Source organism: Zingiber officinale, chromosome 11A, assembly GCF_018446385.1.
Source record: "Zingiber officinale cultivar Zhangliang chromosome 11A, Zo_v1.1, whole genome shotgun sequence".
Lineage (NCBI taxonomy): Eukaryota > Viridiplantae > Streptophyta > Magnoliopsida > Zingiberales > Zingiberaceae > Zingiber > Zingiber officinale.
In genome coordinates this window covers 1,246,682-1,256,748 of record NC_056006.1, presented here as the reverse complement: position 1 = coordinate 1,256,748, position 10,067 = coordinate 1,246,682, and the positions used below count along the sequence as shown (strand labels likewise).

Below are 10,067 nucleotides of genomic sequence, written 5' to 3'. Positions count from 1 at the left end.
TTCACCCTCCTCTTGTCAATCGCAAGGAACCAACACATGGGTCCACAAAGATCTGTGTGGATAAGTTCCAATGGTGAATGTGATTCCCACTTATATTTAGATGGGAATGCCTCTTCATGTTGCTTTACAAGTTGACATTCTTCACAAACTTCACTTATCCCATAAATTTTAGTAAGTCCTTTAACAATATTTTTGCTTGCTAACTCCTTCAAGGTTTGAAAATTCAGGTGCCCAACTTGGAAATTTCTTCATTGGAAGTAAGATAACAAGCAATTTATAATATCAAGTATGAGAGGAAATAAATTATTTGAGCTCAAACTGATCTTTGCCATATACTGATTTTCCCTTTTGATGGTGCAATACTTATCAATAACATGAATATCAAAACCTTTTCTCAATAAATAACCAACACTAAGTAGATTACTTTGCAAATCTATAACATAAAATACCTCAGACATTTTGTCAATTTTGCTAGACTTTGTTTTTAAAGAGATTTCTCCTACTCCTTCAATTTTATAGGACTTAGCATTTCCAATAGTTACCTGCCTATGGTTAGCTTCTACTAGGGTTGGAAAATAAGCTTTTATTACCAATCATATGCCGACTTGCACCGCTGTTCAAGTACCAAATATTTTTAATATTTCCATTACTAGCAATCAGTAAAGTTTCAGAATTTTGAGCTTCATTTTCATGTACTAAGCTAGATCAAGATTTTTCTCATGATATTTTTCCAGCAATCATTTATTTTATGTCCTACTTATGACAATAATGACATTCAATATAAGGTTTTGTACCTTTGTAATTCCACGTCCTCTTCCTCTTTGAAAATTGTAAGAAAAATATTTCTCCTCTTTTTGAGACTCTTCATTCCTTTTTCTCGTGATTGTTCGTAAGAAAATCTGCCACCTCTTCTTTGATTTCGATCTTCTCCGCGCCCACAATAAGAGCCATGACCTCTTATGGATGTGAACTGGGATTTCAAAGCTTGATTTGAAGAAGAAATAAGAGGACTTCGTTGAAGAATTCTAACCTCATGAGCTTCCAATCTTCCTTGCAAACTATCCAAGGACATTAGTGAAAGATTTTGTGATTCTTCAATAGCAACTACCACATGATCAAATTTGCTTGATAGACTTCACAAGATTTTCTCCACCACACTTTAGGTTTGCTCCATTTGATGTCATTTGATTCACAATAAAATCGGTTCGTGTGAAGTACTCTGAAACTTTTTCCTTGTCTAACTTTCATCTCTAATTTCTCAAAATATATTTGTAGAGACTGTAAGTGTATCTTTTTCACTTAGTTTTGGCTGGAATAAGTTGTTTATAGAAACTCCCAAGCTCTTGGAGGACTCGATGCTTTTGAAATACTTTCATAAACTGAAATTTTAAATGCTTGATAAATTTGAAAAAGAGTTTTTTTATCCTTTTGCTTCTTGCTCTTCTAAATATTTCTTTGTAGTTCGATTAATTGATCTTCTTCCTCTAGTATTCCTTCTTCAATAACACTCCATAAGTCTTGTCATTCAAGACATAACCTCATGAGAGTGCTCCAATAATCAAAATTTTCACCATTGAATCGAGGTACAAGAAAAACAAGATTGTTGGTCATAGCTTTGATAAGGAAGAAGAAGGAAGCCAAGTAACTAAAGTAAGGAATTTATGGAAAAGAGAAAATTACGAAGCAAATAAGATTTATTTGTATTGGACTTGTTACAAGCTTAACACTTCATCCATATTTATACATTTTTGGATAACATGAAAATCGACAAGACATTAACCACATTAAAAGCATTAACTAATAAGATTCATGAATCCATGAAAAGGTACCATGAATCCATAAAGAGGTACTTAGCTTGAGATGAAATTGAACTTTGCTTCTTCTAGAAGTAGAAGAGACATTTGAAATCAATTTGTAATTTGATTCTTAAATTTAGTTTAACCCAACAATTATTACTGAATCTCTTATAAATCCGAGAACAGGGAACTGAAGCACTTTCAATCTGGTGTATATATATCTTTTATCATACTTCATATTAGGAGGTGATGGAAAAGTAGTCTTGGATGATAACTCGAACTGCAATAGGAATTCGGACTGTGTGATTCCCACCGTCCGTCCATGTTAAGCTTCCAAAAGTGAAGTCTCCTTGCACTGCTCGAAGAGCCTTGAATGTTAACACAAAGGTTTGTGTATTCTTAGAGGCATTGAACTCCAAGATGGAAGGTTCCACAATCGTATCAACGCCCGGGGGAGACTGCACTACTGCTCGATAGACAGAATTCGTATCGCCCACATTGGTGACAGTCCTATTTATTGTCACAGAAGTTTTGAGATCGGAAATGGAGACCGATGGTAGATTCAAGTGGTACAGACGACTATCCACTAGGTCACAACTTGATACATCATTAGTGCAGCTGAAGAACTTGAAGTAATCATTTGGATCAACATCGTAAATTAGTCCAGGATCGACAGCTTTGTTGGGATCAACAAGACCGCCACCGTAGTCGAAAGGATCAGCAAGTTTTCGAGGAATTCCGTCAGCTTCAATAGGAAAGCCATATGCATCCGTAGTGTAAGCTTCAAACATTGCAAAAGTATATGTTTATTAGTGTCAACAATTAACTTTGATCATAAATTTACTTAATTTACCAGTTGTTACAAGAGCAGACTTAATGGCAGCAGGTGACCATTTTGGATGGATGTTTTTGAGAAGAGCAACAATTCCAGAAACATGAGGACAAGACATGGAAGTTCCAGAATCGAAAGCGTAGCTGTCGAACATAGCGGCTAAGATATTCACTCCTGGGGCTGTGATATCTGGCTGCAGAAATGATACAGTTTAGGTGTTTAACCATAATCATAATAAAAGGCAGCCCGGTGCACGAAGCTCCCGTCATGCGGGGTCCCGGGAAAGTATTCATTGTACGCAGTCTTACCCTATTTTTGTAAGAGGCTGTTTTCAGGATTCGAACTCGTGACCTTTTGGTCACATGGTAACAACTTTATCGTTGCGCCAAGACTCCTCTTCTTAACCATAATCATAATAATATATCGTAAATCATTCATGACCATATATATCTGATTTTCGAAAACATGGTCATGAGTAGATTTAGGTAGAATTATTCATCTTGAACTCAAGAACATACCTTTATCAGATCCGGGAATAGTATACTTGGTCCTCTCGAGGAGAAAGCTGCAACCCTAGTTGAGATCACTCTACTACCAACAATATCGTATGCTGGCCTCACCTCGGCAACCGGAGATGCATCACTGTCAAATCCTAACTTATTGTTAGAAATAAATATAGAAACTTTCATTGTATTGTAACCAACGTTGGAGGTGTTTATAGTTAATTATTGAAGGCGAGAGTAGTTGGGATGACCTCACTATTAGTTGTGGGGATAAATTTACATGCAGTCCCTAATCATAAACTCAACTTTGCATGCAGTCCCCATTGATCAAAATCTTTGTTTCCACTCCCTAATAAAAAATAATAGACACTAATTTACCTAATTACCTCTGATATTTTCAGGTATAAGAAGTCTAAAAAAATGAGTATAATTTTTCTTAAATTCAGCACATTAAATTTGAATTCAATATATTTTCTATCAAATTGAGCATGACTCTTTTTTCACTTTAATTAAATGAAAAATATACTAGATTTTCTTTAAATAATAATCAATTAGATAGAAAATATATTAGATTTTTTTTTGAATTGTGCTGAATTTAGAAGAAATTATATTAAGTAGGAAAAAAATCATGTTCAATTTAATAGAAAATATACTGAAATCTAGTTTAAAGTGCCGAATTTAAGAGGAATTATACTTATTTTTAGATTTTTTATACCTAAAAAATATGAGGGGCCAATTTTGATAGAAATATACTGGATTCTAGTTTAAAGTGTTGAATTTAATAGTAATTATACTCATTTTTGGACTTTTTGTATCTAAAAAATCTGAAGGGCAATTAAGTAATGATATTTGCATGAGAAAGTTAAAGTAAATGAAACTTTACATACAGGGAGTGAGAACAAAATTTTTTAGACATAAGGACTGCATGCAAAGTTAAAGTTGTGATTATAGATTTTTCTCTAATTTACCGTTGTGTGTTTTTTTATGAATGAAGAAAAGTATACATACCTAGTGGCGTAGGTGTTTATTTGCCAAAGAACATCATTGTCTACCAAGATGCACAGGAAGTTCCGAAAATCTTGTAAAAGGCCCAGTGGGGATCGAGCAAATATAAGCCCCTTTGCATTCGCTTGTCGTAAGCTATCCACTACTTGGAGAAAGTTTTGAATTGCAACAACAGCACTAGAAGCAATAGCTCCAGGAGCATTTATTGAATCAAAACATACCACTATTTTCCCTTCCATATTTGTGGAATTTAGACTGTCTGTAAAGCAACTGCATCATATTACATTCAGATCATGTCAGTGTACTTAAAATCCTATTGTTTGTCACAATGAAAAAACTAATTTAATCAGAATGCGCTAGCCAAGAGATTACCTTGGAATAAAGAATAACTCTCTGAATCCTTCATCTTCTAATCCATAGTACAAGGACTGACCCTGCATTAATATTCAAGAGACATTTGTGTGTGCACAAAACTCAAACAACCAAACATACATCATATATAGTTTAATTAATGTTAAAGTATGAAATCTTACCACTATTGTTTGATTGTTTCCTAGGGTAACTTCAGTAGGAAAGGAACGGTCAATCGTGCTAGCTGCGACTGTGATCAGCCATGGAAGATCATTGCTAAGTGATTGAGGAAGAGGCCCATCATTGCCAGTGGAGTAGACCACTGTAATCCCCCTTGCCACTGCATGTAGTGTGGCAAAGTTCAAGGAAAATCGACCAACAATAGAAAGTGACAGTACATCCACCCCATCGTGTATGGCATCATCTATCGCCTTGAGCACAGTGGCGTCAGGACAACCGATGTTGCCTTCCCAACATGCCTTGTAAATGGCCAAACGAGCACGAGGAGCCCCACCTCGCACTGTGCCTTTGCCAAGGCCATGAAAGCTCACATTTCTCACAAGTGAGCCTGCCGCGGTGGAAGCGGTGTGTGTGCCATGACCCTGATGATCTCGTGGTGATTGGTAGTCTACACTGAGATCAAGATCTTCAATGCCTCCAGTGTACCATCTTGCACCAATGATCTTGCGATTGCAATGGCTAATAGTGAAGTTTTGCCCAACTTCACATGTCCCATTCCATCGAGAAGGTATCGGTCCATAACCATAGTCATCAAAACTCCTAGATTCAGGCCAAATGCCTATATATACATACACATATGAGATCAAATAACCACAAGATTAATGACAATAATATAAAAAACCTAATTAGAGTTAATGTAATTTACCTGTGTCAACAACTCCAATTATGACATCTTCGCCAAAGTTGGCTCTTTGAAGCAGTCCCAAGTGTTGGTTATGTTCATTGTCTAAACCTACTCCAAGGTAGTCCCAACTTCGTGTGGTGGCCAATGATGCAGTACCACTTGGCTGTATACTTATCACTTCCGGCAATTCTATATGAAATATCAACTTGTGTTAGTCTCGTAAATCATTTATAGTAAAAGATGATTACACTCACCCAATGCGTCCGCCCTTTATTATCTAAAGAGAGGTAAATTACAGGATCAACTTATAGCTGATATATTCTGAGAGTAGGTCCGTCGGAAATTGATCTCTTGTCTTATTGTAATAAATCTGTCATCATCTAACCAACTAGGCACCCGTGGGAATAAAAAAAACTGAAAAATTGTAACTCAATTGCTATGATCTTGACCCAACAGATCCAATTGAGCATATATTAATAGCAATCTTGTAGTAGCTCAATAACAACACATAGATGTTAGAGAACAGCATCAAAAGAATAAGAAGTCATCATCTATTCGATATTAAGTTACCTCTGATTCGATCAGCTTGGTATTCAGTGAGCATGGCTGCAAATCCTGAGAAGCCATGTTTGTAGCTATAAACAATCGAACTCAGAGCTTCTTCCTTGCTGAAATTTAAGTCAATTAACTTACATTAACTAAAAAATTGATCAGGAAGAATTAAAAATAAAATAAAATAAGATATATTACATGTACCTGCCAAGAATGGAAGATAACATGTCATGGTGGGATGCAGTCACATGATTTGGATCATCATGTTTCCTCTCCCCAAGATACACAATATAAAGCTTAAAAAAATAATAATAAAAAGTTTATATTTATGATCGAGTTTATGGGCTAATAAGGAGCATTAAAGTGTGATTAAAATAATTAAATGGTTACCTTGCTTGAAGGTTGGCCTTGGATATGTTGAAAGGAGCTGAGAGCGAGGAGGAAGCAGAGAAAGGAAGGAAGAAGAGGTTTTGAATACATTTTGATTTAATTGATTGGTTAAGTTGGAGAAGGGGCTGTGATATATATAATACTCCATCTATAATTGATTAAGACTAATTAATTATGAAGTGAAGAAAAGTTCAATGTGAACTATTAACTAAAACAGTGACTAATTCAAATCACTCCTCTTAATCAAACATGATATAGTAGGCTGACTAGTTCAATTAGGTAAATTGATAGAACAATGGTGTTAGATAAATAAATTATTACTTTTGTGGAAAGAATGGGGGATATGGACCTGTTAAAAGAAGGATACTATTGTTAGGGTTGCATTAATCATCCTACCCTATTTAACCTGATTTCTTTTGCCATTTGCTGTTAGCAAAACTTAGTACATCATTAGTTTGATTTTATCAGTGGACTAATCTTATGATAGAAGTTAAAGAACTTTCTATAAGAATTGACCTCTAACAACTCCAAGAAGAATAGTTGCGTATGATCATTTCTAAGAAAGATTAATCTTGATGCTGCGATGAAGAAAAACAAATATTTTTCAACACGTTTTCTTTAGACAGACCTTATTACATTTTTGCTTGCTTAATTTGATTATGTCAATGGACTAATTCTATGATAGAAGTTATAGAACTGTCTCTCTCTGAGAATTGATTTTTAACCACTCCTAGTACAAAGGTAGTACCAAATGTGGTTAATTTGGATGCAATGAAAACAAAAAGTCACTTGTTTTCCGTAAATTTTCTTGAATAGCTTAGGTTGTGCCTTGCTACAACGCACGTCTCGTTGCCGATGTCCCATGAGTGTTAATTTGCATCAAGCCACTAGTCCTCCGAGAAGGTACTGGCATCTCCGGGGCTACGGTGTCACGGTAAAACATTCAGGTTGTCACCCAAACACCTACGATTCGATCCCTATCTATGTCGTATTTATAGAAATTTTTTGGGAGCGCAATCGAAGGATGTTGGACTTCTAGACTGACCGCCGCGTGTGTTTCCCGATTTACCTGGTGATCGGTGGAAAATTTTCATAGGACCGGACCAATCATCGGATAGTCAATGAGGTTAAATGAATTTATCATTTTTTTTTCCCAACCAAGTACTGGCGTAGTTGCATCTGCAAACGGCTATCAAACTTGACACTATAGTATTTGAGATTCTCGGATATGGAAGTCTGGCAGCAACTGATGCCGGAGCAGGAGCTGTTGATGATGCTCTGTTCGTTTGGGCACATGGCCACACAGCCACTGGCGTAGTTAGTCTTCTCATAGTAGGCGAGTTTGTAGACAAGGATCTCACAGCGGATGGCAGTGAACTTGTTGTGGAGATCAGAGGACAACTATGTAGTGTCTTCCAAATCCAACGACCAGGGCACGTAAGTGACAGTTAATGCCGATGCCGAAGGGGTAAGGGATCTCCACATCACGGAATTTTTTCAAGTAGCTGGAGTCAGGCACAGGTGATGCAACTGCATGTAGCCATTGTTGCTGCTGGAGACATCGCTGCTAATTCACTGATTGTTGAGGTACCTAACTCGATGGGTCCTTGTGAGTGTGATTTATATTCGTTGTGTCTTTTGTATCCCTCAAAATTTAAAGACATTTGAAATATTCCTTGATTTTTAAATGTATTGTTATACTTCTAATAGAAAGAATAGTTAATAACGTAAAGATTGTTGAAAAAATTGGACTATAAATAAGTAAATAAATTACTTGTATTATATCTATATTTCAAAAACATTACAGTACTTTTGAGAATCACTCACAATTTTAGAGAGAAAAAGAAAAGAAAGATGAAGAACAATTTTCAACTTGAAGATTCTATACTTTTATTTTTCGTTGGATGATTAAACATGAATGCAGAGGTGAGTATTTATAGTACTCACCATGCAAGATACATAGTTATCAAAAAACTAAATTCTATTTACAAAAATTTTTTATCCCTATCTATTGGATGAGAGAAATACTCCCAACCATACATTCTAATTTCTATCGGTTAAATTTTATCATTTGAATGAGAAAATTACTCTCATCCATGTCTTTATTCTTATCCTCTAACAGGTTGATATTGATCTTCAACACTCCCCCTCAACACCAACCCTTTGTACTGTGCTGAGTTGATAACGGAACATCTTGAATTTGTTGGTACTCAAGCTTTTTGTGAACACATCCGCAACTTGATCATCTGTACTGATTTGTCTCATCTCAATTTCTCCTTGTAGAACTTTTTCTCTAATAAAATGATAATGCACTTCAACATGCTTAGTTCTTGTATGAAAGACTGGATTTTCCGCTAAATGAATTGTTGATTGATTGTCACAATATACTGGAATTGTATAATCTACTAGTTGATGTAGATTATTCATCAGTTGTATTAACCATGTGCTCTCTTGAGCTGCCATTGCTGCCGCTCGACACTCAGCTTCAGTGGTTGGCAATGATACAGTTGGTTGTCTCTTGCTGCAGCACGAGAGGGTTCCAGAACCAAGCTTGAATACATAACCAGTTGTTGATCTTCTGGTGTCACAATCTCCTGCATAGTCAGCATCGCAGTAGCCAACTAACTTGCAGCCTTCATTTCTTTTGTACAAAAGACCATAATCAATTGTGCTCTTTGCATATCTTAGTATTCGTCGAGCTGCTTTCAAATGAGATTTCTTTGGATTTTGCATGTACTGACTTATCACACTGACTGCATAAGAAATATCAGGTTGAGTTAAGGTTAAGTAGATGAGACTGCCTACCAATTGTTGATACATAGTTGCATCCTCTAAGCTTTTCGCTTCATGTGCACACATTCTGACATTTGGTTCCATAGGTGTTGAGATCGGCTTGCATTCGAGCATTCCAAACTTTTTCAACAAATCTTTGGAATATTTTAGTTGACAAAGAAATATTCCATTTTGTGTGCGTTCAATCTCTAAACCAAGAACATGCTTAAGTTATCCAAGTTCTTTCATTTGAACTCGAACTGATAAATTCTCCTTCATTTGAAGAATTGGGTGCTTGTTTCAATCGGTATAGCACTTTCCGTAGCTTACACATATATTTAGGATAATGTTGGCTCTTAAAACCTATTGGTTGGATCATATAAATATCTCGATCCAATTCTCCATGAAGAAAAGCATTCTTCACATCTATCTGTCATAGATTCCAATCTTTGTTGGCTGCAAGTGCAAGTAGGACTCGTACAGTTGTAAGTTTCGCCATCGAACTAAATGTTTCATCATAGTCTAATCCATATTGTTGAGAGAAGCCACGAGCTACCAATCGTACCTTGTACCTCTCGATTGACCCATCTGGACGATGCTTTATTTTGAAACCCCACTTGCAAGAAATGGGTTTCACATTTCTTGGTTTTGGTATGAGATCCCAAGTTTGATTTTGTTGCAGTGCAACAATCTCTTCTTTCATGGCTATCACCCACTCAGGACTTTGTGATGCTTCTTCAAACGTCTCGGGCTCTAGTGCTTCTTCAACTATGGCTGCGTTGGCATATTTTGGATTTGGCCTTCGTGTTCTTATTGACCTTCGGAGTTGAGATTGTTGAATTAATTCTTCCATTTCACTAGGCCTCTCTTCTTCATTTGGTTGTTGATATATGCCGGTTTGCCAAGGACTCTGAGCCACTCTTTGTTCATTGTCATTTGGATCTTCTGATTCATTTGAACTTGATTGAAGTTGAACAGTATGCTCTCTCATCTTTTGTTGC

The 10,067-nt window shown here is 36.2% G+C and overlaps 2 protein-coding genes across 2 annotated transcripts; both read right to left on the bottom strand.

Annotated features, from left to right (window-relative positions):
• Positions 1–1,950: 1,950 nt before the first annotated feature.
• LOC122032793 (subtilisin-like protease SBT3.10) lies at positions 1,951–6,384 on the bottom strand. The gene is made up of 10 exons (XM_042592105.1): positions 6,295–6,384; positions 6,109–6,200; positions 5,923–6,020; positions 5,374–5,541; positions 4,670–5,286; positions 4,509–4,570; positions 4,140–4,406; positions 3,147–3,270; positions 2,650–2,821; positions 1,951–2,577 (listed from the first exon to the last, which is right to left on the bottom strand). Exons 1-10 carry the CDS (start codon positions 6,382–6,384, stop codon positions 2,036–2,038), a joined length of 2,232 nt encoding a protein of 743 aa, XP_042448039.1. The 3' UTR covers positions 1,951–2,035.
• Positions 6,385–8,430: 2,046 nt separating this feature from the next.
• LOC122032792 (secreted RxLR effector protein 161-like) lies at positions 8,431–9,171 on the bottom strand. Its single transcript, XM_042592104.1, has one exon. The coding sequence runs from the start codon at positions 9,169–9,171 to the stop codon at positions 8,431–8,433; it is 741 nt and encodes a 246-aa protein (XP_042448038.1).
• Positions 9,172–10,067: the final 896 nt, after the last annotated feature.

Bases quoted from the DNA above. Each gene is read 5' to 3' on its own strand.
- LOC122032793 (XM_042592105.1), bottom strand. From the start codon at position 6,384: ATGTATTCAAAACCTCTTCTTCCTTCCTTTCTCTGCTTCCTCCTCGCT. The intron at 6,021-6,108 runs GTACATGTAATA...CTTAAATTTCAG, and splicing joins TTATCTTCCATTCTTGGCAG to CAAGGAAGAAGCTCTGAGTT. The intron at 2,822-3,146 runs GTATGTTCTTGA...TCATTTCTGCAG, and splicing joins TATTCCCGGATCTGATAAAG to CCAGATATCACAGCCCCAGG.
- LOC122032792 (XM_042592104.1), bottom strand. From the start codon at position 9,171: ATGGAACCAAATGTCAGAATGTGTGCACATGAAGCGAAAAGCTTAGAG.